The sequence below is a fragment of the Diceros bicornis genome, chromosome 7 (assembly GCF_020826845.1).
Source record: "Diceros bicornis minor isolate mBicDic1 chromosome 7, mDicBic1.mat.cur, whole genome shotgun sequence".
In the NCBI taxonomy this organism is placed as follows: Eukaryota; Metazoa; Chordata; class Mammalia; order Perissodactyla; family Rhinocerotidae; genus Diceros; species Diceros bicornis.
Window position 1 is genome coordinate 2,260,808 of NC_080746.1, and position 27,294 is coordinate 2,288,101.

Below are 27,294 nucleotides of genomic sequence, written 5' to 3' on the forward strand. Positions count from 1 at the left end.
TGCCAACTTGAACATCGTTTTCTTCACTTAAGACAGGCTTACCTTTCCCCATTCTGTTTATCGTTGATGAAGTAACCACGTCTATATGCACAGCAGATGCCCACTGTTATCAGGGCCAGGACAGCAAGGACAACCAGAACCCCCCCAATAATCCCGCCGATGTTCAGGTCATCTGGAGAAGAGGAGGTTTGAGGGAAGAGATGATACACACTGTCTGTTCTTAGAAAAGACCGCCATGATCCCACTGTGCCTCCTTCCCTCCTCTCTCCTTCCACTCCCCACTCTCCCCTCATGCCTACCCCAGCAGAAGAGCAAAGTGGGAACACTATACTCATTCTAGCCTGGAACATACAGGGCCCCATAACCCCTGGTCTCACTTTTGAAAGTGTTACCCCAGCCCCTGGCCCCATTAAGACATTAACCACAACCCTGCTTAGAACAAGCCTAACGTGTTGACTTTAGCTTACAGGAAACCACAATGACAAGGAGAGGAAAGAGGAGATAGCTGAGACATATAGTCAAAACCAGTTAAAACCAGTTGAAGGCAACATGGCAGCCTGAACTTGACCAGACATAGACCCTGTGGCTTATTATATGCTCATTGTAATACATTACCATGCTATATAACACGCCCACCGGCGCCATGACAGTTTACAACTGCCATTGGCAACAGCAGGATATAACTAAACAAGGAAAGAGGTGGCACCCTTGTTCCCCTGAAAAGCCGGCCAGTTCCCTGAATACCTATGACTGTTCCTCCCCTTCATTACTTTGACCCCTTATAACAGCTGCTTAATCACCCCAAGAGCTGAGAGGTTGATTTGTGAACATAGTTCCCACTTCTCCATTCTTTGGCCACTGAATAAAGCTTGCGCTGTTGAAAGCTCAGCTTCGGTTTGATTTCAAATCTGCAACACCGAACAGAAAACAACCCCCTGAGGAAAAAAAGGGCTGATTGTGGGTTCGAGGCCCACTGGCCCTGAGCTCTTCCTTGGGTCCCCTCTGATTGTGGGTTCAAGCCCCTCCAGAGAGAAGCAAAATTGGTAACAAAAGTACTGAAACCTCTACACTTCAAATGCTGTTATACTTAAATACTGTAGAGAAAGGGGCTCATCATTGTACAAAAGGCTTACAGATCCTCTGGCTAAATCCCTGAGAATATTATCAGTGGAGGAAATGGTGAAACTATAAAGACATTATTAGGGGCCAGGAGTCCTAAGGAATAAAAAATTACTAATTTCCACGGTTTCCCTTTGCTGTGGATTAATTGGGGGGAAGACAGCTAGTTTCAGGCAGTACTTAGAACTAAAAAATACGAGGTGAGACTGTCACTTTTCACTCCACCAGCTGCCTGGCCTCATATCCATAAGCCCTCTTAGAGGAAACCCCTTCACCCCTCTTGTCCTTTCTCTATACTGTGCAAAGGTACTCTGTCCCCTTTGGTGTCAGTGCACTGGGGGCTGTTTCCTTCATGCAAATAGAAATGCAGTGGAAAATACGCAGGGGATATATCAACAAAAGCCAACTAACTTGGAAGTTGTTAAAATAAAATTCTCCCTTATCCTAGTGCTGTGGTTCTCAAATTTGAGTATACATTTAAAAATCAACTTGAAATTCTGATTTTAAAATGTCAATTCCCAAGCTCCATCCCTAGAAAATCAGTAGGTCTGGGGCAAAGCCCAGGAAACTTCCTCCTGCCCTACAGCAGTTTCCCAAACTCAACAGACGAGAAGAATCACCTGGAATGCTGTTTTATACACAGACACTTCCAGACCTCCCCTGGAGACTAGTCCCGTACGTGTGAGGTGGGGTCCTGGGATCTGTACGGGAAACAGTGCTCCCCAGTGGCTCGTAGGATCAGGCAAGCCTGGTGAACACTGCTCTAGGGGTGGCTGCATGGAGGGAGAAAGGAGACTCAACAAGCTCCCCAAGAGACTCTGACATACCCCATCTGCCCCCATCCTGCCCTCAGCACCTCACCTTTAGAACCAGTACCCTAGAGACAGCATCATCACAGAACAGTAAAATTACTGGGGCTAAAACTCTGGGTTTCAGCTTACTGCAAAATGGTTATAACTGGATAAACTTCTGGAGACCATACACAACCTTATATTTTGATAATTCTATCAATACCAAAGAAATGGAGTTTATTAAACTCAGTTAAAAGTTACAGGATTAGCCATGTTTCCAACAGTAGAAGACTCTAGAAGGAGATAAACATATTGCAAGGACCCAATTATTAGTCATTTGGCTGTTACTCAGAACTTTCTCATCTTTCAATGTACCCAAGTAGATTTTGGTGGATCCAGTCATCTCTGGAAGAAATCTGACCCATGGCAGAAAACCTGTCTAAATTGATGGTCTCATATTAAATTTAAAATGTCCCATCTACTTGCCAATCTTTGGATGAAAAGACTTTGAAAAGATGAAATCTTTTTTTCAAAAAGTCACTCACAGACTTCCATCTCCTGCTCCTCACACTTGGCCAAGCCCGCGTCATTGGAGGCAATGCAGGAGTAGCGCCCGGAGTCTTCCTTGTGGACAGCGCTGAACACCTGGTTTCAGGAAATTACAGGTGAGCAATGAGACCCAGCAACAAAGCAGACCTCTAGGGATGCGAGAGCAGAGGTTGCCACCCCCGCCCCCCAACCTGCTAAGTCCGGAACATGCTAAAACATCTGCTCGTTTGCTCTTGGTTTCCCTTCGGCTTCTCGGTCACTGTCCAATTCCCTGACATTCTTTTCTGACTCTCTTGCCTAAGAGCTCCCAAACAATGAGATCCCCTTTGGTATTTGGAGATATCAAAGCCTAGCAATATCCAGAATGAGATGCTGACTTGACTTTTATTCAGGAAAAAGGACTCTGATAACAAGTGTTCCTGAGGCAACACTTTGGCAATACCAACACAGAGGATCCCACTGTAACCTGGCTCATTACCCAATGTGCTAGACACACCCCAAATCAGGAGACCTAGATGGACTAAGAGCCTGTGACGTGCTGCTGAGGGCAGTGTGTCCTCTGTGCAGGACCAATCTGGTTTCATCTCTTCCCCCACCACTTCCCACCACCACCACTGGGTTATTTTGAAGCAAATTCCCGACACACTGTATACATAAATACTTCAGTATGTATCTCTAGAAGATAAGAACTTTTTTAAAATCATAACTACAATACCATTATCGTGCCTAAAGCAATTAACAATTCCTTAATATCAAACATCCAGTAATCAAATTTCCCTGGTTTCTGATGATTTTCACAAGTGGTTACTCAAATTAGGACTCATTACATTTGTTTAATATCCCTCTTCAGTCACTTGTACTCTACAGGTTCCCTTCTTTTGTTTTACTGCTTTAGAGATGATTTGTTTATAAAAGGAGGGGATGGTCATTGTTCCTGTGGAATCTCCACCATAATGGATTCTTAGCTCCTGTCTTATAGAGCTTCACTGTCTCCCCTAATAACTGCCCTTTCCGAAATAGGCATCCCTTGCCCCAACAAAGAGGTTTGCATCCTCACCTCTTAGAAGAGATCTTACCAGAGTGCCTGTTTCAGAGTTTAGGAGAAAAGAGGAATTTCGAAATCTGGGGTGGGCTCTGGAATCTGTGGGCAGTGGCATGTTGTTGCGATACCAGCTGTAATGAGGCCGGGGGTAGCCCTCGCTCTCCTGGCAGTGCAGCACTGCTGACTTGCCTACCGGTACAGCCTTTGGTACTCTGCACACCGGAGTTACTGGCTTCACTGTAGCAGAAATACAGTTGGTATTTAAAATCAGCAACATGGCTCTATTCTTACCAAAGCCCGTAACAAAGAGGCTCCAAAAACAAGGAAGCCAAGCAAAGATTCTTGCACCACTGCCGTCCCCAGGGTCATGCCTGCAGACTGTGGTCTGGGGCCTGCACCCATCCCTGTGGTTCACCTCCCCATGTACAATCCCACCACGCGTTTCCAATGCCTCCACCTCCCTGAGGAGCACCCCCGACAGCTCGTGCACGAAAGTGGCAGAAGCTCCACTTCCCTTCTCACCTTCCACCCCTACTCAGGCAGTCTCAGCTCTCAAAAGCTCTCCCTCCCTAAGTCGTGTGACACCCTCAGGGATGCAGCTCCAGGAGAGGAAGTGAGAGCTGATCGTTTTATTCTGCCAACAGTCCTGAGGCCTGGGGATGTGTTGACTCCACACGGGTTCCTACCCTGCACAGACCATGAGGCTGGAGGGGACGTGTTGTAACTCCTACCTTGCACAGTCAACTCAATGACAATCTCATCAATTTCTTTGCGGTCATTTCGAGCAACCACCTCACAGCGATAAAGGGCCGAGTCTTTCCGGGTCACGTTCCAGATCTTTAGGGAGGTTTTCCCCAACAGTTCTGCACGACCTGCCAAGTCTCCTACAAAAAAGAAGACACAGGGCACTACAAGACTCTTTGAAGACATCTTCACCACTTGAAGAAGGGGGTTTCCAGGGCCAGTGTGTGATGCCTCAGTAAGAAGACTGCAGACTGGTTTCTATTTTATTCCCACAGAACAGAGGTGAATGCCCTGAGGACACCAAGCACCAAACAGCACCTGGTGTGTAAGGACACATTACAGGTGTCTCTGCTGTTAAAGCAAGGACCTCATTTCCTTTTCATCATTCCCAGCTGGGATTCCCCAGAAAAGAAAAAAATCAAACAAAGAAAACAAACAACATTAAAAAACAAACAGCATTCCACAAATGGTGCTGGGACAACTGGATACCGATGTGCAAAACAATGAAGCTGGACCCCTACCTCACACCATATACAACAAAAACCTTCCTCTAAGAGCTAAAAGCATGAAACTCTTAGGAAAAAAATAGACATAAATTGTCATGACCTTGCATTAGGCAAAAATTTCTTAGATATGACCCCAAAAGCACAAGAACAAAAACAAAAATAGTTATATCAGCCTTCATTGGACTTTCATAAAAAATTTAAAACTTTTATGCTTCAAAGGACATGAGCAAGTGAAAAGACAATCCACTCAATGGGAGAAAATATTTGCAAATCATATATGTGACAAAGGACTAGTATCCAGAATACAAAAAGAATTTGCAACTCAAATAAATAGACAAATAACCTAATTAAAAATGGACAAAGGACTTAAATAGACATTTCTCCAAAGAAGACAAACAGCCAAGAAGCAAAAGATACTCAACACCATTAGTCATCAGGAAATGCAAATCAAACCACAATAAGCTACCACATCACACCCACTAAGAGGGCTATAGTCAAAAAGATGGACAATTACAAGTGTTAGTGAGGATGTGAGGAAACACAGTGCTGAGGGAATGTAAAATGGTGCAGCCACTCTGGAAAACAGTTGGGCAGTTTCTTAGAAACAACTATACATTCAACTACCATATGACCCAGCAATTGTACTCTTGGTCATTTATCCCCAAGAAATGAAAACTTCTGTCCACACGAAAACCTGTACATGAAGGAATGTTCATAGCAACATTATTGATAACAGCCAAAAATTAGAAACAACCCAAATGTACATCAATTGATGAATGGATAAAACTGTGGCATATCTACAACGGAATATTATTCAACCAAATAAAAGGGCTATAAAAGGGAATGAAGTACTGACACATGCTACAACATGGATGAACCTTGAAAACGATATGCTAAGTGAAAGAAGTCAGTCATGAAGGACCACATATTATAGGATTCTATTTACGTGAAGTGTCCAGAACAGGCAAATCCACAGAGATGGAAAGAAGATTAGTGGTTGCCAGAGGCGGGGGTACAGGGAATGGAGAATGAATGATAATAGACATGGGGATTCTTTTTGGGCTGATGAAAATTTTCTGGCATTTGATAGTGGTGGTGGTTGTACATCTTTGTTGAATATACAATAACCACTGAAGTATATACTTTAAAAGAGTGAGTTTTATGCTATATGAATTATATCTCAATAAAAAAATTCAAAGTATAAAAAGACACAGCAACTCTTTCAAAGAAGCAGGAAGAACCTGGAGAATGACAAATAAGGGAAGGAGTTAGGAAAAAAAAGACACAAAAAAATAAAAACTATCACTAAACTTGTTGACTGGTGACAAGTATAGGAAGGATGTACCATAATATAATAAAAACAGCAAAATGCTGACGATAAGAGGATGAACATTTCCAAAGGCATTTCTAATAGGAAGGTTTGTTATCCAGCTGTCATTAGTAGAAGGATTAGAATTTCTACCATGTAACCATGTAAGAAAACAGTAAGTAGAAGTCTATCAGGGTACTTTTGATACAGTCCTGCATGGAGGCAAGAGAAGAGGCCAAGTAGATTACAGTTTCCCTCCAGCCCTCATATTCTGTGTGGTAAATACTCTCCCCAGTCCTCTGGCTAAGAGTTGTTGAATTCCCAGAAACAGAAAGTTCTTGAAAGAAAATTCCCACTTGGATTCTCTACTCATGAAAACTGCATGTACAGGGTTTATCGGGAGCAGCCTAAGTTGCCAGAGAAAACTGACTTGTTTTCTGAGAATAACATTTCCATCTCTTCAAAAATAAGAAGTGGGGGGAGGATATCGGTGGGAAACAAAACTACGTTGAAAAGCCTCTAACTCTTGATGATATTAGGACCCGAAGCAGAAAGACGGCTTTAGGTTGTGTCCACAAACTCGCTTTCCCTTCTCTGAAACCTCAGCTATCAACTGCTCAGAGAACTCTGAAGCCCCACTTCTAACTCAGCCACATTTGTACCTCAGGTGCGCTTCTTCCCTCCGTCAGAATGGAGGCGAGATGCTGCACTTCACGTCATCCGTGAGTCCTTCCTCTCCCTCCCTCGTCACAGCCAACTCTTACCACTCCTCCTCTTTAATGTCTCTCTACAGTGCCTCGGCCTTAGCTCCACCAGCAGCTCCCTCCTGGGTTCTGCAAAAAAATTCTAAATCGGTGCCCCTGCTCCGAGTTTTGCCCATCTCCAATCTCTTCTCTATGAAGCAGCCAATTTGGTCTTTCTAAAGCATAAACGTGATCACGTCACTTGTCCTTTAAAATCTTTCAGTGGACTCGCAAGACACTGCCCACTCTTGCCTGGCATCCAGCGCTTCTTGTCTGGCCCTGGCAGACCTCTCCTGCTTCATGTGGAGGCACTCCTCCCTCCAGCTCCCTCTCAAAGCCCCAGCTGTGCTGGAGAACTTGCACTTTCTCCAAGCTACCTTTTGCTTCTATGTCTCTATACACACCATTCTTTCTCGCCCAACACCTTTCTCCCCCACCCCAAACCATCTTGCCTGGCTAACCAGCCTTTCTTCCTACCTCTGCCTAAGATGTCACCTCTGGGAAGCCTTCCCTGATCATCCATCCTGCCCCTACTTCATGTAATCTGAGGGCACCCTGTGCTTCCCGCTGTTCTAGCACGGGGGTAATACCCTGCTAACTGGTCTAGCACATGCTTTCTCCACATGGTGTGCTTGGCACACAGGATGCTCAGTAACTGCCTGCTGTCTCCTCGCTGCTCCATATCAAACTGCTGATTAACTCACATCGCCAACATCATGGATCGTGATAAGAAGATGGCCTAGGAAAATGTTCACTCTGATACCTCAAAAAGATGGGTTGCAGATAAATTAAAACCCTAACTAATGAACTATTATTTGTTGAAGCTGGGTGACAGATACAGAGGGTTTAATATACTATTCTCATCACTTTTGCTATGCTTGAATTTTCCATAAGTAAAACAAAATAACCAATCCTGGCTACAGAGGCAGGAGCAGTCAGAGGAGTCTCTGGCCACAAGTGCATGCTTGGGCCTTGTGTCCAATGGAGAGGACCACAGGATCATACCCTGAATTTTGTTGTCAAAAAACACATATGTAGTTTGCTCATCTTGAATTTTCTTCCATTCAATCCTGGGGTCATTTGTCTGTGAATCCATTATGATACAAGACAGTTCCACACCTAATAAGCAAAGGAAAAAAAAGAATTCTCAGTGAATGTGGCACAATTTCAGGTTCACTTGTAAACCTAGACCCTGCAGGCTGTCTCTAGCTTGAGAGAGGTCTTCATGCAGATTAAAAATCTAGCTATCACCCGGCTCTAAGAGACTTTAAGAAAAGACGAATTTTGCCAGAAAAACAATAAAGATGATTAGCAAGGACTTTTACTAAACAGAGTACAGGCTCCCCCTTCATACTCTGCTTTTACATAAGAAATTTCTTTGTTGTGTAAGTATAAACCCAGGGCAGGAATCAGATTTTAGCCAATATAAAACCTGCAGAGTCCCCACTGGCCTGTGGAAGCAGTGCTTCACCGACACACGTGCCCATCAAGGCACTGCTGAGCAGCCACCCACCTGAACATCTCTTGGCACTATATGTATATGTATGTCTGTCCTGCGTTGGCTGCAAGACTACCAAATGTCCATTAGATGGTGCTCCTTCTCCTAATAGTCTCCCTTGTACTTACTTTCAAATTCCTGTACCACTGGGTTTCGGTTGCTGGATTTGAGATTCACAGCCCCTATCAAGCAGCCTAAAGGAAAAAAAGACAAGTAAAATCAGAGACAATGCAACTATAAAACAGCAGAGAACCCTCGGACTGAGGTCAGATTTTTCCCTTCTATGTAGACTACAACCACTAACCATAGAGGACAGAAAAATATATTCCAAAACAAAGTCTCTTAGATAAAGCAAGCTGACTACCTTCTCTCTCAGTTTGATCTTCACTGGGAAGAACCAAGAGAAAGAGCAGTCCTGAGAATTCACTCTCCTTCTCAGTCCCAGGACAAAGCCCCTAGAACTTGATCGACTTTTCCTCTGCAAATTTCCTTCTTGCTTACAGTCATTGTTAATCCTTTCAACACCCATCATCCAGACACACATGAGCCTTCTTCTTGTCATTCCTCCCTCCTACCTCTCCCCTCTCCTCTAGGCTTCAAATCCAGCAAAGGCACTCTCAGTGGATTTCATGCTGTCCAAACTCTTGGCCTGGTACTTTTCCTCTAGGATGGCATCAACACTCTCTGGGTATAGTTATCAACCGGGTAAGAGACCACCTCACGGTATTAGCCATGTATCTAACCCAGTGATTCCCATCCATGAAAAGTTTTCACCAGTCTTTGGTAAAATGAGAAAAATAATAACATAATTTTCATGAAGCTCAGTTGAATGAAGCTATGGATGGAATCAAGATATGCTATTTGCATGGTAATCCCTTTCAAAACTAGCATCTGACTACCCACGAGTTTCAACAAAGATCAGAAACTAGTTTATCATGGTCTCAAAATTTCTTAACTGATTTTCTGGGAGAGAAGATCAAGTCGGTACATTGACCACCTACAAAATGTCATTCTTCAGCTACTTGGCTCTAGGAAAATATGCCATCTCCAAAGAAGGCCTTCATACATAAAACCCTTATTAAGGTCTCTGGATGTTAGCTTACTATACCAGCTAAAGAAAACGTGCAGGAAGACTTGTACTCTAAGCTGCTTTATAACTCCTTGTACATGCGGGGGGCTGCAGGTCACAATAATCCATTCTTTTCCTTTTTTAAGTCTTATTTAATGATTCAGCTATATGTATACATTCCCAGTATACATTTTGATCCTTTCCTTCTTACTTAGTAAGACTTCATTAATTATAGCAAAAGCTTTAAAGAATCTAACAAAAGGGATGAAAATTAGAAGTATAACATACCTGAGTTGCTGTTAGTTTCTAAAATGCTCACTTGGACAAAAGGTTATAGAACCAGGACAAGTGAAAATAACTTTATTTTGTTTTAGTTAACCATGGGCTACTCCTTTCAGAGGCCATAAATACATCCCCTGCATGTGCAGCACTTCCTACTTTTCCTTCAATCTGAAAGGTCCCAATAACTCATTAACAGAGAATAATAGATGCTGCTCTGAATATCTACCAAGGCCACACAGGTTCCTTCTAAGGAAAATGACCACAGACAGTTCTTTCAGTATGATCACTATTAATTTAGATGACAAAACCCTGAAACACTGCTTACAAATGACTGTGACCAGGGATCAGCTTCGGGCCCAAAGGACATCCAAGAAGCCTTAGAGGTAATTCCTTAGAGTTGTGCCCAACTTGATGACTGGACAAGCCCGTTTGATCCTTTCTCTTAAGAAGCATGAGGCTAACAGAAATAAGAGGATGAATTAGAGAATTTATAAGTCACCAGAGAAATAGAGTTCAAGTAGAGCATAAGGAGAGAGGAGCTGACTCGTCAAAATGGTGGAAACACTAGAGCTGGTAACAGATGAACAAGAAGGCAAAAAAGATTAACACTAGAGTTACATTAGTGTCTGCAACAATGTCGAATTTTCATGAAGGCCAACTAAGATATATTCTTTGCAATAAACCTCTAAGGTAAACTAAGCCAATTTGTTTCCCACAACCTAAAAGAAGCTAAGGTAAGACAGCCCCAGATAATGGAAGTAATCACTTCTCTTCTCCCTCTACATTGCAGGAAAAGACGTAAATGCTCCACCCTTCTTAATGAAGGCTTGGCCTGACTTCTCTTGCCCAATTACCCTTGATAAGTTTCACCGGCAGCTGCTTGTGCCAACTCTAGAAGACTATGTCCCAAGAAGATTCAAGAATAGAAGAGCACTTCAAGCAAGTGAAGCTTTAGCTTAAGTGATTATTCACAACAGCTGGGCCCTAGGTCTAATAAGGTCCCAAACTGAGAGTCCTTCCTCAGAATTTTTGTCCTATTCCTAAACAATTCTTAAATTTATAAATATTTATAATCCCTTACTTTGCCCATCCCCAATGGCCCAGGATCCCACTGTAAGATACAGTAATAACTTGTGTAAAAGAATGGTGCTATGAGGATTGGAAAGCACAAACCTAACACTTGAAGACATCATAACTAACCCATCTGGAATACTATCCCATGCCTGGGGAGAAGATCCTAACACCCAGTTGGGAAATGGGTCTGGAAGCCAGCCTTGAAATGGCGGCTGCTGGAGTTTAGCTGCGCACACATTGAATCCCAGTGCTATCACAACACTCACATGGAGATGACATTGTTTAACGCTGAGCAAAGGGTTTTTTGGAAAGAGAACAAAGGGAAATCCGTTACAGCATCTTTCACATGTTTTGTTCCTATTTAATTTCATATCTATCTTGGCTTCTCTATCAGACTTGAAGCTCTTTGGGAGAATCCATTCATTCAGCAATTTGTATTCAGTGCCTAATATATGCTCGATACAGGCCTAAATTTAGGGACGATACATGCATGAGTAAAAATTTATGCTCTCGTGCTTACATTCTAGTATAAAAGAACAAGTATTATATTTATTCATCTTTATATCTTCCTTCTAGCACTGAATGATGTTTAGTAGGTACTCAAGAAGTGTTTTCTGAACAAATCAATATGCATTTTTTATATTCTAGATTAGATTTCCTTGAGTTTTCCAGAAAACCATTTAGTTGAATTCAGTTTGCTCACAGAACTATAATTTGGCCACTCTGTTCTTCATCCTGCTCAGGAATATATTACTGAATCTTGGACTTATACAGGATCTAAGATACATGTAGTTGTCTTGTCTCTATTCAAAACCTCTTAACCAAATTTAAGACTCCCCTCTAGAGCTAAGTGTGGTAAGTTCCAAGTATATTATGGTTCCAGTATGTGATCATTAAAATTCAGTACACCTGGGCCGGCCCCGTGGCTTAGCAGTTAAGTGCGGGCGCTCCGCTGCTGGCGGCCCGGGGTTCGGATCCTGGGCGTGCACCAAGGCACGGCTTCTCCGGCCATGCTGAGGCCGCATCCCACATACAGCAACTAGAAGGATGTGCAGCTATGACATATAACTATCTACTGGGGCTTTGGGGGGAAAAAAATAAATAAATAAAATCTTTAAAAAAAAAAAAAAAATTCAGTACACCTTTCACTCAGTTTCCCCCAATGGTCACATCTTACATAATTATGGCACAATAACAAAAACAGAAAATTGACATTTGTATTATATATGTGTTCTATATCATTTTATCACATGTGAACATTCCTGTAATCACCACTGCAATCAAGATACAGAACTATTCTATCACCACAAAGATCTCCCTCATGCTACCCCTTAGGGTCACATCCACCCCTACCCCATCCCTCCTCACCTCTGGCAACCACTAATCTGTTCTCCACTTCTATAGTTTTGTCATTTTTTAGCAACTGTTATGTAAGTGGAAATATACAGCAGGTGACTTTTTGAGATTGACTTTTTCATTCAGCTGGATGCCTTTTAGATCCATCCAACTTGTGTCTAACAGGAGTTCATTTCTCTCTATTGCTGAGTAGCATTCCATGGTGTGGATATATCACAGTCTGTGTAACCATTCACCCACTGAAAGACTCTGGGTTGTCTCCAGTTTGGGGCTATTATGAATAAAGCTGCTGTGAACATTTATGTACAGGTTTTTGTATGAACATGCTTCCATTTCTCTGGGATAAATGCCCGAGTACAAATGCTTGGTCATATGTTGTCTCATGGTTAGTCTTTTAAAGAACCTAACCAACTGTTTTCCAGAGTTGGGCTATACCAAAAATTCATTACAGGAAAGTTTTTTTCTAAATTCTTTTTTTCTTTTTTTTTAACTTAGAAGGGTATACTGGACCACTCTGTACTATCGTTGCAACTTCCTGTGAATCTATAATTATTTCAACATTAAAATGTAAAAATACTTGTCTTTTTCTAAAATGATGATGGTGAATATCAACTCACTATGGCATTTGGAATCCACTGGATACACTAAAAAAGGTGAAATAACAGTTTTATTTTCAAGTGTTAACATTTACAATATACCAGAAATTACATACTTAATAACTATTTAAACTTAAATAAAAAATTTATATAAGTTCTCCCAAATCCTTTTAATGAACACATAAGTAAAAAATCAACTGGCTAACTGCATTCATGATCAAAGTATACAACGAGAATACTTATGAGACCATGACTAATTTTGCAGTGGCCTATGTGCTCCTGGCACTTCACTGAACATTAACGTTTTCAGGTTTTGCTTTGGGGCTCTCTAAAAGACATCAGCAGCAGGTAGTGAGTCTGCTGTTCCACCCAACTGAAGGTTTGTGAATAGAGAAAATCAGAGTCAGGGTGACATAAAGAGTTTCTCCTTTACTAAACGTGGTACTCTTACCACGGTAAGACATCTACAATCGAATGTGAGAGACCCTGCTCCACCCCTGTATCCTTACAGCATTTTCTATGTATAAACTATACGAGTGATCCAGTTTTTCCACATCGTCAACATCATCACTAAAAATTTTTTTTATTCTGGTAAAATATACATAACATAAAATTTACCATTTTAACCACTTTTCTGTGTGTAATTCAGTGGCATTAAGTACATTCACAACATTGTACAACAATCATCACTATCCATTTCCACAACTTGTTCATCATCCCAAACAGAAACTCTGTCCCCATTAAACACTAACTCCCCATTTCCTCCAAACCCCAGCCCCTGGCAACCTCCATTCTACTTTCTGTCTCAATAAATTTGCCCATTCTAGGTACCTCAAAGAAGTGAAATCACACAATATTAGAGATGTCACAGTTCCAGGGGTGGAGAAGGGTGAAGATGATTCCAAGTCATTCCTTAGACCACTCTTCAAGACAGGGAGGACAAATGGTATTGTTTCCAATTTATGAATGAAGTGGCTAAGTGACTTGCCTCTAGTCCACAGATAAGTGATGAGGCTAGTCCTCAAGCTGTGTCTTCAGACTCCCAAGTCCAACGCTCTTTCCATTACACTGTATTGTCTACAATTCCCACTCTTCCCCGTGACTCCATAAAAGACATTAATTAAAATTTGATTTGTTTTACACGTGTGCACGCTTGACAAGAAATGTGGCAAGAGATGATAAAAAACAGTTTGAGGGCCAGCCCCAGTGGCCTAGTGGTTAAGTTTGGTGCGCTCCACTTCAGCAGCCTAGGTTTGGTTCCTGGGAGCAGACCTACACCACTCATCTGTCGGTGGCCATGCTGTGGCGGTGACTCACATACAAAAAGAGGAAGATTAGCAGCAGATGTTAGCTTAGGGCAAAAAAAAAAAAAAAAAGTTTGAGAATTCCTTCTCTACAGTCTAACCACTTATTTCCCAAAAGCTAAATGACATTAAGGTGGTCCAAAGGCAAGGCTATTCGATAATGTTATCAGGGTCAGGATATCTCCAATATATTGATGCTAACTGTATCACATTATTACAGAAAGAGAGAGAAGTTACTGATATCCTTAAGGCTCAACAGCTAGGTACTATCAGCAGGACCTGGGGAGGAAGAGACAAAACCAGGATTCAGAAAGGTTATACATGGGACAGATTTACTTCCAAACACATGCCCCATGCCATAAATAGTGGGGTCAGACACAGTTTTTTATATAGGAAGACCTGACCAAGAAACTGTGACTCTGCTGTCTGTCCTAGCTCTCTCACAGATATCCTGAACCATCTCCATCTGTACAGTCTCCAGACCAACCCAGCAAAGTGCCCTCCTCCACAGAGCTGTGTGCCCTTGTCTAAACTACATGAAGAAAGAGCCTGAGGAACAAGGCACTACTGGGGAGAGAAGTAACCCAGCTGGGAATCCAGCCCTGAGGATGCAGAAACAGAGACTGCCCTAAAATAAAGAGCACAGGCCCTTCCCAGTCAGGAGGTTCCCTCTCTGCTCCCAGAAACAGATGACAGAGACATGTACATAAACAAAACTGCAGGGCACTGCAGCACAGACACAGCAGAAAAAAACAAGAGAGAGATGACGGCAGGGATGGAGCACACTGTGGCCATTCATCTACATATGAGTCACAGCCTTTGACATCAGCCTTTGCCTCATTTTGGTTAGGGAGCCCGAGCACAGAAAATGCAGAGTAGAGAGCCAGAGAACCTTGGGGTCAACTCCTAAGTTCCAGTATCACTTGGTTAAGCAACTGGGCTCGAGAATGAGAAGCATCCCGCCCCTCTGGACATTGGTCTACAAGGAAAATACACCCTTTTCCTGAGAAGACAAGGATGGGCTGCAGAAGGGATGTCATATGGAGTATAAATTTTCACATACAAGGAGCCAATCAGCAGTGCTCAGAGAGAGAAAAGCAGACAGACATAGAGAAGTGAGACCTTTAAACTCACCAAGAGCATTATTTTGACATGTAACAAATGTGATGGTAAGCTGCTTCTTGTAGTTCAGTTCACTATTCTGCTAAAAAGGGAGGTGAACCCGTTAAGGTACTTTTCTCTGAAAAGGACTGTCAACCTAGCCTGCAGGATTAATGCCTAATGTAGAGAAAAGAACACAGCAGACACTGTCCTTCCTCCCACCATTTTGATAATTAACACAGCAGGAGGGAACTAAAGGGTGAGGAGACAGTGCTGCCGGGAATTTAATGAACAATGCTTTCTTCTGAGTATGGTTGTCTCACAGCACGCTCTGAACACTAGTTAAGCCTCCCAGCATTCCATCGAGGTAGGTAAGGATGACTACACTCTTCCCAGTCAGGGCCTCACGTCCTGGAGAGGTTCATGTTTAAAGCACAAAGTAAAAACCAGAAGCCAGGAGTTCTGACTTCTAGTCTCTACTTCCCTGGTCTATTTCATAATTTTTCTTATAAGAAGAACATTTTATTAAAATCTATCTAGAACTAAAAGAGACAAAAACAAAAAAGTGTAAAGAGGATGTGGAACTTTTAGTTCCACACGAATCAGAGAAACACGAATCAGACCGTGAAGCCTGAACTCATATCCCATTGTTCTACTGAAACCCTTTCTTGGATGAGTTTGCAAGGGAAGTGGCCTTAAAAAAGCCTCTGGAATGATATACAGATGGCACTGGCATCTTCACCACAGCCAGCTCTTCCTTCCAGGGAAGATGTGAAGTGAAGTTAAGGGGGGAGTGGAGTGAGCAGGCACATGGGAATGATAAGGCAGGAGAGGAAACTCTGACGTTCACAATGGCCTTCCGAGCTCACGCAGGCTCCTGGATTGTTCTCTGAAACTACTGTGTTCTTTGTTTCCCCTTCCCTTTCCTAATCTGGAACGATTTTAGCAGCTGTGGCTAACAACCGCAGTCACTTATTTCAAAAATTCTGCCAGGGTCTGAGGATCTGATGCCAGATCGCAGTGCTTATTTAAATACCATTTCCCACCCCACCTCCTCAGCCCCTAGAGCACACACACCTTGAATTCTAACTCAATGGACTGGGAAAGGCCTGGATCTGTATTTTCTCTAAGCCTCCCAGGTAATTCTCATGTACAGCCCCATGTGGGGAACCCTGCTAAGTTACTCATTATGTCAGGGCCCAACCCCAAATCTAGAGTTATGTTCACAGAAGTACAGCCCTATTGTTGGCACTGGATGATGCCTGCTTTCCTTTACTATTCTGAAGAATTATTGGTAATAAAATACTTCTAGATCCTCAGACAAAAGGAACTAATAACAACATAAAATATTATCATTAAAAATTACATTTAAACCGTAACAGATGTTGAGGTAACATTAGTGTCAGCCCACAACTCCCCAACTCAGTAGAGGCTGGCACACTTTGATTCACTCTTCTAAGAGCCTTAGCATACTGCGCAAGCATCCTGAAGCAGAGTGCGAGTCCACGAGAAACTAAATTCCAAAGGTGACCATTCAGCCCACATCCAGACAGACCAAGGTCTCACAATGCAAACTACCTGTCTGTTCCTCTTGTGGAAACAAAATCAATCAGAACAGCAAAACAAGCATGCTGGCTCACGAGGGGAATACTGGGAGATAAGAGGCTTCTTTCCAGGTTTAACAATGGCTATTATCATTTAACCACAGCCAATAGTAGCCTTAGCTCTCCATGAAAAATAAAATTAATTAAAAAAAATTATTTTGGGTTTATACTCATTACTATAAACCAAGAGGGAAAAGAAGTTTTTTTAGAAAATGTTTTCACCTTAAGTCAGATGTGTTGCTCGCTAAGAACTAGTTTATGTATGTCTGGCTCTCTAAAGAGTTATATTTAGACTTCTGGCATTCTGTCCAGTTTGTCTCCTGCTCAAAAGAAACTTTTCCCTGATCAAGACTGAAGCAGCGTGGGTGCACGTCAACATGCCTCACTGCGGGACCTCACTGGTCTACTGGGGTCAAGTCTAAGAATAATACGGCAGTGCAGGCTTTCCAGTGGAGAATATCTACATGTTTATTCTTCAAGACCACTTTTGTGTGCTTGCTTAGCAGAATCCATCTTAGAAAAGAAAATATCCCATAAAACAGCATCTTTTCAATGATGTCTCAGTTCCTTAACCAATTTTTTAAGGAATTTAATAGCAAAAGCAGGGAGAGAAAGTGCATGTTAATGACATTTTCCAGACCCATTCACCCATACACACAGCAAAGAATATATAGTAAATAAACCCAATATGGGTTCTGACAAGAGCATAGCCAGCCGAACCCCTGGTTAAAGCTTGCTCATTGTTACTTTGGCTAAACTAAATGATTATACAATCAAAGAGACCTTTAAAAATAAAGTATAAAGGGGCCAGCCTGGTGGCCTAGTGGTTAAGTTTGCGTGCTTCACTTCAGCAGCCTGGGGTTCGCAGGTTGGGATGCTGGGCGCAGACCTACACACCACTCATCGAGCCATGCTGTGGTGGCATTCCACATACAAAACAGAGGAAGATGAGCACACATGTTAGCTCAGGCCAGTCTTCCTCACCAAAAGAAATAAAGCATAAAAAAGAACCAACCAAATATGGAATTCCAAATAAATCTGGCTGTAATGGTTCATTTTATGTGTCAACTTGGAGGATATTTTTGGATGAGACTAACATTTAAACTGGTGAAATCTGAGTAAGCACATTGCCCTCCGTAATGTTAGTGGGCCTCATCCAATCAGTCGAAAGACATGAATAGACCAAAATGACCAGCCTCCCCAAGAACATACAATGGAGAAAGGGCAGTCTCTTCAATAAACAGTGTTGGGAAAACTAGACAGCCACATGCAAAAGAATGAAACTGGACTACTTTCTTACACCATCTACAAAAATAAATTCAAAATGGATTAAAGACTTAAATGTACGACCTGAAACCATAAACTCCTAGAAAAAAACATAGGCAGCTCTATGACATCAGTCTTAGCAATATTTTTTTGGATCTGTCTCCTCAAGCAAAGGCAACAAAAGCAAAAATAAACAAATGGGACTACATCAGACTAAAAATCTTCTGCACAGCAAAGGAAACCATCAACAAAATGAAAAGACAACCTACTGAATGGGAGAAGATATTTGCAAACAATATATCCGATAAGGGGTTAATATCCAAAAAATATAAAGAACTCATACAACTCCATATCAAAAAAACAAACAATTCAATTAAAAAATGGGCAGAGGATCTGAAGAGACATTTTTCCAAAGAAGACATACAGATGGCCAGCAGACATATGAAAGGTTGCTCCACATCACTAACATCATGGAAATGCAAATCAAAACCACAGTGAGAGATCACCTCACACCTGTCAGAATGACTGTTATCAAAAAGACAATAAATAACAAGTGTTGGCAAGGATGGAGAAAAGGGAACCCTCATACACTGTTGGTGGGAATGTAAATTGGTGTAGTCACTATGGAAAACAGTATGGAGGCTCTTCAAAAAATTAAAAATAGAACTACCATACAATCCAGCAATTCCACTTCTGGGTATTTATCTGAAGAAAATGAAAACACTAAATTCGAAAGGATATATGCACCCCTATGTTCACTGCAGCATTATACATACAGCCAAGATACGGAAGCAATCTAAGTGCCTATCAATAGATGAATGGATAAAGAAGATGTGATATAGATATACAATAAAATATTACTCAGCCATAAAAAAGAATAAAATCTTGTTATTTGCAACAACATGGATGGACCTAGAGGATATTATGCCAAGTGAAATAAGTCAGACAGAGAAAGAGAAATACCATAAGATTTCACTTATATATGGAATCTAAAAAACGAAACAAACAAAACAAACCAGAAACAAACTGTAATAGATACAGAGAACAAACTGGTGGTTGCCAGAGGGGAGGAAGGGAGGAAGATGAGCAAAATAGGTGAAGGGGATGAAGAGGTACAAACTTCCAGTTAAAAAATAAATGTCATGGGGATGTAACATACAGCATAGGGAATAGAGTCAATAATACTGTAATAACTTTGTATGGTGACAGATGGTTACTAGACTTGTCGTGATCATTTCATACTGTATATAAATGTCAAATCACTATGTTGTATACCTGAAACTAGTATAATATTGTATGTCAACTATACTTAAACTAAAAAAATTGGGGGGAAAAAAAAAAAGACCAGCCTCCCCAAGCAAGAGGGAATTTCTCCAGCAGACTGCCTTTGGACTTCATCTGCACCTTCAGCTCTCCTGGGTCTCCCGTCTGCTGGCCCACCCTGCAGATTTTTAACTCGCCAGCCTCCATAATCACATGATCCAATTCCTTATAATAAATCTCTTTCTATATCCATAAAATAAATAAATTCTATTCTATTCACACACACACACACACATCCTATTAGTTCTGTTTCTCTGGAGAACCCTAATACACTGGCTATGGTGCTTCTTGTTTTGAATCTCAAGTTCAGGAAAAAAATCTATGTAATTTTGCTGCACCTGCACATATGCTCCATGAAGAACTCTGGTGGTGGCAACTCTAAATGCAGTCAGAGCAATATCGTGCCACATTCCGATGTTAAGCTAGCAGGAAGACATCAGATGAGATGCCATTCATGTGAGTGCACTAACTTGTTGTTTCTATTTAATTCTAATTCCAAACCAAAGCCATCAAAGATTTCTTGACCACAAGTGTGACTAACCAAGTCAGATAACACCAGAGTGAAACTCCATCTAGTGGTCACCTTAGATGGAAGTGTTTGAAGAAATAACTACCCTGGAAAGAATTTTTCCCATCCCTCTTTCCATCTCTAATAGATAGTTTTATACAGTTTACGTAGAAAGTCTAGGATTACCATGTAGAAGAAATTACTGTCATGTTAATGGAAGCAATGGCGGAAGACCAAAAGGGGAAAAGGAGAAAGGCTAGGTCTTATATGCCCCTTCAGCATCAAGCCACCAAGTAAAAATATGGATAAAATATCCTACACTAGTGGCTGGGAAAAGGGTTTAGAAAGAGAAGGAAAGTGAGAGAGAAGAGAGAGAGGGGCGAGAGGAAAGGAGGGTGAAGGCGGGAGGCAAGCAGCAGAGAAGAGTGAGGTAAGGGGGACAGGCAGAGGGGAAAGCGGGGAGAAAAGAATAATCCAGAATAATGGCACCACTTCTATTGTTAGAGTGCAATGATTTCTCAATTTTTTCAGTGGTTCAGAAAAAGTCCATGCAGTATAAACAGAACGGTGTAGTGTTCCCCTTTACTCACCAGGAGCTTTGCTCTGCACTGAAATAAGTTAACTACAGTCATAAAATGCTTGGTGGAGAGGTGGTCGCCATCTTTACATGCAACTGGCACTGTCACCTTTTTTAACTGCAGACCAATCAGACCAATTGAAAAATATTCTTGGCTTTATAGCACAAACACATGAAATTCTCCATCTGTCGTGATGAGACCTATCTTAGGGGTACCGAGGCATGACAAATATGTATGACTAAATACAGAACATATGTCAGGCATATTCTGCTTCTGTAAAATACCTCATCTGGAAATAAATTATCCCTAACACTTGCTCTGAGCATAAGACCTTGGCATGAAGCTGGTCTCTGTGTGAACCCAGTCCTGTAACACAATGTCACATGTGATCACAGATTCTGGTATCAGAGCATTCTGAGAGGGAGAGTGTGTGCTCTCAAATGCTCCAGAAAATAACTCGAAGTTCCATCTGCATTCCAACCACAGACACTGCAGTAATCCATCCAGCATATCCTCTCGAGAGCTCCCTGCGTCTCTGTATCCTTCAGAGGTGCATGGAAATAGCCTCAGCTGTTAGAATGAAAGGCAGTGCATGCATACCACCCTCCTTCAGAATCTGAATGGGTGAGAAACCTCAGGGACTCCAGGCTTAAACATGGATGGTAATCTCACCTACCAAGAACCACTGTGTAAAAGACAGGGACCAGTTACTTGTATTTTTGTTTTTGTTTTATTCCACTAACACATCAACAAGAGGACACATTCCAGCTACAACACATGGGCTTAGGTTTAACATGTTTAAAAAACGCATGAAATATTCATTCTCATGGGGAATGAGATGTTGGAGGTTGGGGAAAGACGACGGCTTGGTCTTTACAAAAAAGTTAAATCCTCACATGTTCAGACCAGTTTCAGTGAAGTCCCACCTGAGACAGAAGAGCAGATCATAACTACCAAGTCTCTCTTCTCTAACAGAGGAGCAGGGAAGCATTTTCTCCTGATGACCATTGACTCACATACAGACTAAACAAGTCATATGAAAAGCAACTTAACTTGTTTCTTATCTCAATGAAGAATAAAATATTCAATATACTTATATATTAAATTAAGACTAGAATATATATTCAATGAATACCACTAATGCTAAAAAATAAGTATTTTAATTTTATATCAAAGCTAGCGGTAAGGAAACCAAAAAAACAGGCCAACATAAGAGCAAAATCTAGAGTTTAGTGACACATGCAGTTAACTGAATGAAAAAACACATAAATGAACACAGAAAAGAGAGAAAGTGCAAAAGTGTAAAAAAGAAGATAGAAAAGAAAATGGAATACAGACATAACAGTCAGCTAGGCCATGTCATTACAGTGCAAGAGATTTTTGAAATATTAATATTGGCAGAATTTGGACAGTTATCACTAACAAGTCACCTTTAATTTCCTTTTTAAACTGGTTAACTACCATTCACTGACCTTCAACTGCTCTACTATGGATAGGAAAATCAGAGATGCCTATTTTGAGAGGAAAGTATTCTCCGGGAAGCCACATCAAAGACTTTTTATCATTCTAGGACAAAAAAAGAAAACAAAGCAATGGTCTTCTTAGCTTGATTTCCCTAGTGCTGATTTCCACTTACCATAACAAAACTTAATGACTCCAGCCCCAGCTAATCTACACATTTTTTCATGTCAAAAGCGACTCCGAATAAATGATTTTAGCATTCTATGGCTTATTTTAATAACAAAATATACGATAAGGATCCATAAAATAATTTGTTTTAATAAATAACTTTATTTTTAAAAAGAGGTAAGAGCTTGGAGTTCACTGCAAAGGAGCTGCATAATGGAATTTTTAAGGTATGGTACTATGATGGTGAACACATGACTAAGCATACACCAAACTCTTTAGAACTGTACAGCAAAAAGAGTGAACTTTATTGTATGAAAACTTTAAAAAATACATCATCCAGGATGTCTGGGGAACCAGGATGGAATGCAGACTCTGACAAGTGAAACTGTATTACAAATAGTATAATCTGACTTGGGGGGTGGGGAAGAAAGGAGCTGACATAAATTACTTTGGAAAACAGTGTTTTGACGGGATATTATAAGGCTACCAATCCAAGAATTTTATACAAACACTGCACTCTAGTTGATAAATTTGTTTCTCACTGTGGTATGAGTTAGCAACTCTGAAAATACTTTACATATATAACAGGGTTGAATACATAAGAACTATAAATATGCCATAATGAGAGCCAAGTTTCTCACTGTCAAAGAAAGAAGCCTTGAACATGCAAGGGGGAAAGGCTAGAATTAACCCCGTAGTGCTGGATCAGTCAGAAGCACCAGTATAAACTAATGTTTATTCTACTATATAGACAAATAGAGAAATACACACATATGTATATACATGAGCTAGTATAAATACATATATCTTCTAGCCCTGTCTACTGAGAGAGCCTAGAAGTACTGACACCTCAGGAACAAACAGCATACTCAGTGCCCAGATCCTGGTTTCTAAACACCACTCTCCAGTAAAGGGAACTAGAGCTGCTTGGAGAAATGGCTGATTCTAGGACTAGGGCAGGGAAAATACACGATAAGCCTGGAGCATCTTGCAGTGCCAGAAAGCGAGGAAGTGTTTAAACAACAAACAACAAGAAAAATAGGACCAGGAGCTAAATTGAAAGAGCTTCAAGTGGCTAAAGCTAGAAAATTAGAGGAAAAAATAAATTATGGTAGCACTGGATTATAACACAAAGACTAAAATAAATATCCATGAGTCCACCATGGTATAAATAAACGAATGAATAAGCAAACAAATGGGAGAGATAGGATACATTTTCTTTCTGAAAGAATTCTAATCAATAAATGTTGAAAGAATGAGGGAAATAGAAAATCACTGTTAGAATACCAGAGTAATAACTGCCGCAGGCAAGATCCACTGATGGTTGCCAAAATTAGTGGAAAACTTTAAGGAGAAAAAGAATACTTGGATAGCTTCAGACTATCTGATCCTCTAAAATATTTATTAGTTATTGTCCTGGTGTTACCATATGTCCACATGTGGAAGAGTATTTGACACTCCTCCCTCCAGGAGGTAAAGCCTAATTCAACTCCCCTTAAGTGTAGGCTTCACTTGTAACAGGGAGAGTTCAAAAAGGGAAAAATAATAACTTTACAGTGGAGAAATCTGGAAGGCACCAACTAAACTTAGAGATCAAGGTAACATTATCAGTTAATACATCATGATGATATGCACCCTTTGATTTATACACAATGCAAAGAGTACTACACCTCTGTGGTATTCTCTCCTCACCCCTAAAATCTATAACCCAAGTCTAATCATGAGAAAACATCAGACAACCTCAAACTGAGGGACAATCTACAAAATAACCAACCACTACTCTTTAAATGTGTCAAGGTCATGAGTTATAGCTAATAAACTAACAAAGGAGATAAAATAGAATAAGAAACAATTTGAAATGAGGCAAAAAAAGAGGAAAAGAGGAACAAAGAACAGATGAGACAAACAGAAAACAAAAAGCAAGAGAACAGACTTAAACCTAACTATATAAATAATCACATTAAATGTAATTGGACTAAATACCCCATTTAAATGGTAGAGACTGTCAGATTAGATATTTTTTTTAAAAGCAAGACATCTTTATAAAGACATAAATAGGTTAGTAATAAAAGGATATACTATGCTAAAACTAGTCAAAAGAAAACTGAGGCATCTATATTAATATCAGACAAAGCAGACTTCAGAGCAAAGACTATTAGCAAGAATAAGAAAAGGTCTTTCAGGGCCAGCCCCGTGGCTTAGTGGTTAAGTGCATGCGCTCCGCTACTGGCGGCCCGGGTTCGGATCCCGGGCACGCACCGATGCACCACTTCTCCGGCCGTGCTGAGGCCACGTCCCACATACAGCAACTAGAAGGATGTGCAACTATGACATACAACTATCTACCGAGGCTTTGTGGGGGGCGGGGGTGGAAAGGAGGAGGATTGGCAATATATGTTAGCTCAGAGCCGGTCTTCCTCAGCAAAAAGAGGAGGATTAGCATGGATGTTAGCTCAGGGCTGATCTTCCTCACAAAAAAATAAATAAATAAATAAAATAATAATAATTAAAAAAAAAGAGAGAAAAGAAAAGGTCTTTCATAATGATGAAGGGGTCAATTCATCAGGAGGATGTAATAATCCTAAACAATTATACACCTAACAGCAAAGCTGCAAAATATATAATGCACAAATCTAGTTATTGCTGGAGATTTCAAAACACTTCTCTCAATAATAAACAGAACGAGTAAGACAGAAAATCAGTACAGATATAGAAGATTTTAAAAAGCACTATCAACCTGACTTGGTTGACATTTACAGAGCACTTCACCCGAAGAAAGCAAAATACACATTCTTCTCAAGTGCACATGAGAAGTGCACTTTTACAAAGTAGACCATATTCTGGGCCATAAAACAAATCACAAAAAAATTTAAAAGATTCAAATCACACAAAGACTGTTTTCTAACCACAATGAAACCAAACTAGAAATCAATAACAGAAAATTATCTGAAAAATCCCTAATATTTAGAAACTAAACACTAAACACTTTTCAATAACCCATAACTCAGAGAAGTCAAAAGGGAAATTAGAAAATATTTTGAACTGAATGAAAATAAAAACATAACATGTCAGAATTTGTGATAGACTGCTAAAGCAGTAATTAAAGTGAAATTTATAGCACTAAAGGCCTATATTAGAAAAGAAGACAGGTCTCAAATCAATAACCTCAGCTTCTACATTATGAAAGTAGAAAGAGAGGAACAAATTGTATCCAAAGTAGTAAGCAGAATAAAGGAAATAATAAAGATCAAAGCAGAAATCACAACATAGAAAACAGAGAAACAATAGAGAAAAAACAGTAAAACCAAAAGCTTGTTCTGTACAAAGATAGATTTTAGCAAAAAATTGATGAAAAGATTAATTGAAAATTAATAAACTTCTATCTAGACTGATCAAAAAAAATAGAGACAAGACACAAATTAACAATACCAGAAACGAGAAGTGACATCACTACAATTGTACGGATATTAAAAGAGTAATGAGGCAATATTATGAGCAAGTTCATGCTTATAAATTTTACAACTTAGAGGAAATAAATTCCTTGAAAGACACAAACTACCAAAGCTCACTCAAGAAGAAATGAATAACCTAAATACCTTTATGTTTATTAAAAAAAGAAGGAAAAAAAAAAAACTTGTAGGTAAAAGCCTCCCTGACAAGGAAAATTCCAAGCCCAGACAGCTTCACAGTGAATTCTACCAAACATTGAAAGAAAAAATAATACCAATTCTAAGACAAACTTTTCCAGAAAAGTGAAGAGAAGGAAATATTTCCCAACTTATTCATTCTATGAGGCCAGCCTTACCCTAATATCAAAACCAGCCAAAGACATTACAAGAAAATTACACACCAGTATACCTCATGAACATAGATGCAAAAATTCCAAATAAAATCTTAGCAAATCAAATCCAAAAATATATTTTAAAAAGATCAACTGAGGTTTATCCCAGAAATGCAAAATTGCCTTAACAGTTGAAAACTAATCCATGTAATTCACTATAATAACAAACTAAAAAAGAAAAACTATATGACATTCTCAATAAATTCAGAAAAATCATTTGACAAAATCTAACATACATTCCTGATAAAAATTTTTGGAATAGAAAGGAACTTCCTGAAATAAACAATAGAAAAAAAATGGAAAAAAATCAATAAACTAAAAGCTGGTTCAATTAAACCAAAAATTAGAAATAGAGGGAATTTTCTTCCTTTTTTTGGTGAGGAAGATCAGCCCTGAGCTAACATCCCATGCCAATCCTCCTCTTTTTTTGCTGAGGAAGATAGGCCCTGGGCCAACATCCGTGCCCATCCTCCTCCACTTACATATGGGACGCCGCTACAGCATGTCCTGACAAGCGGTGGTGTGTTGGGATCCACACCTGCCAACCCTGGGGCGCTGAAGCAGAGCGCCCGCACTTGCCTGCACTTAACCGCTGCTCCACTGAGCCGGCCCCTAGAGGGAATTTCTTAATCTTGATAAACAGTATCCACAACAAACCTATAGCTAAGATTATAACTATGAAAGACTGAATGCTTTTCCCCTAAGACCAGGAACAAGACAAGGACATCTGCTCTCACCATTTCTGGTCAACATTGTATTGGAGGTTCCAGCTAGTACAATCAGGCATGAAAAAGAAATTTTAAAAAACATGCAGATTGGAAAAGAAGTAAATTTGTTTTGATTTGCAGACGACACAATCATCTACATTAGGGGTCAGCAAACTATGATCCAAAGGCCATACACATCTGCTCTGTTGCTGCTGTTTGTTTTGGTAAGCAAAGTTTCACTGGAACACACCACACCCATTGGTTTACTTATTGCCTATGGTGCTTTCACTTGACAATGGCAGAGTTGAGTAATTGTGACAGAGATCTAATGGAAGGCAAATCAACACAACAAAAGAGATGCTCAACTCGTTAGCCATTAGTGAAATGCAAATTAAAACAATAAGAATCCACTACACATCTATTAGAACAGCTAAAATTAAACAGACTGACCATAACAAGCGTTGATGAGAATGTCAAAAACTGGATTTCTCATACACTGCAGAGGTGGGAATGTAAAATGGTACAACCACTTTGGAAAACAGTTTGGCAGTTTTTTAAAAATTTAAACATATACCAAACATTTGATTCAGCTGTTCTATTCCCAGATACTTACCAAAGAGGATGAAATCATATGTTCATACAAATACACAGACCAAATACACAGTACACAAATATTCACAGCAACTTTATTTGTAATAGCTAAAAATTGAAAACAACCAAATGAACAGTGAATAAACAAAATGTGGTATTTCCAT

General features: G+C 40.3%; 1 protein-coding gene across 4 annotated transcripts in view; it reads right to left on the reverse strand.

Annotated features, from left to right (window-relative positions):
• The window catches only part of JAM3 (junctional adhesion molecule 3), a 75,541-nt gene that overhangs the window by 3,138 nt on the left and 45,109 nt on the right, over nucleotides 1-27,294 (reverse strand). For all 4 annotated transcript variants that reach the window (XM_058544774.1, XM_058544773.1, XM_058544775.1 and 1 more), the window contains 6 exons: nucleotides 8,430-8,495; nucleotides 7,809-7,922; nucleotides 4,233-4,385; nucleotides 3,536-3,738; nucleotides 2,456-2,555; nucleotides 43-172 (listed from right to left, as the gene is read on the reverse strand). In XM_058544774.1, the coding sequence (XP_058400757.1) occupies nucleotides 43-172; nucleotides 2,456-2,555; nucleotides 3,536-3,738; nucleotides 4,233-4,385; nucleotides 7,809-7,922; nucleotides 8,430-8,495 (766 nt within the window). The remainder of the gene's footprint in view (nucleotides 1-42; nucleotides 173-2,455; nucleotides 2,556-3,535; nucleotides 3,739-4,232; nucleotides 4,386-7,808; nucleotides 7,923-8,429; nucleotides 8,496-27,294) is intronic.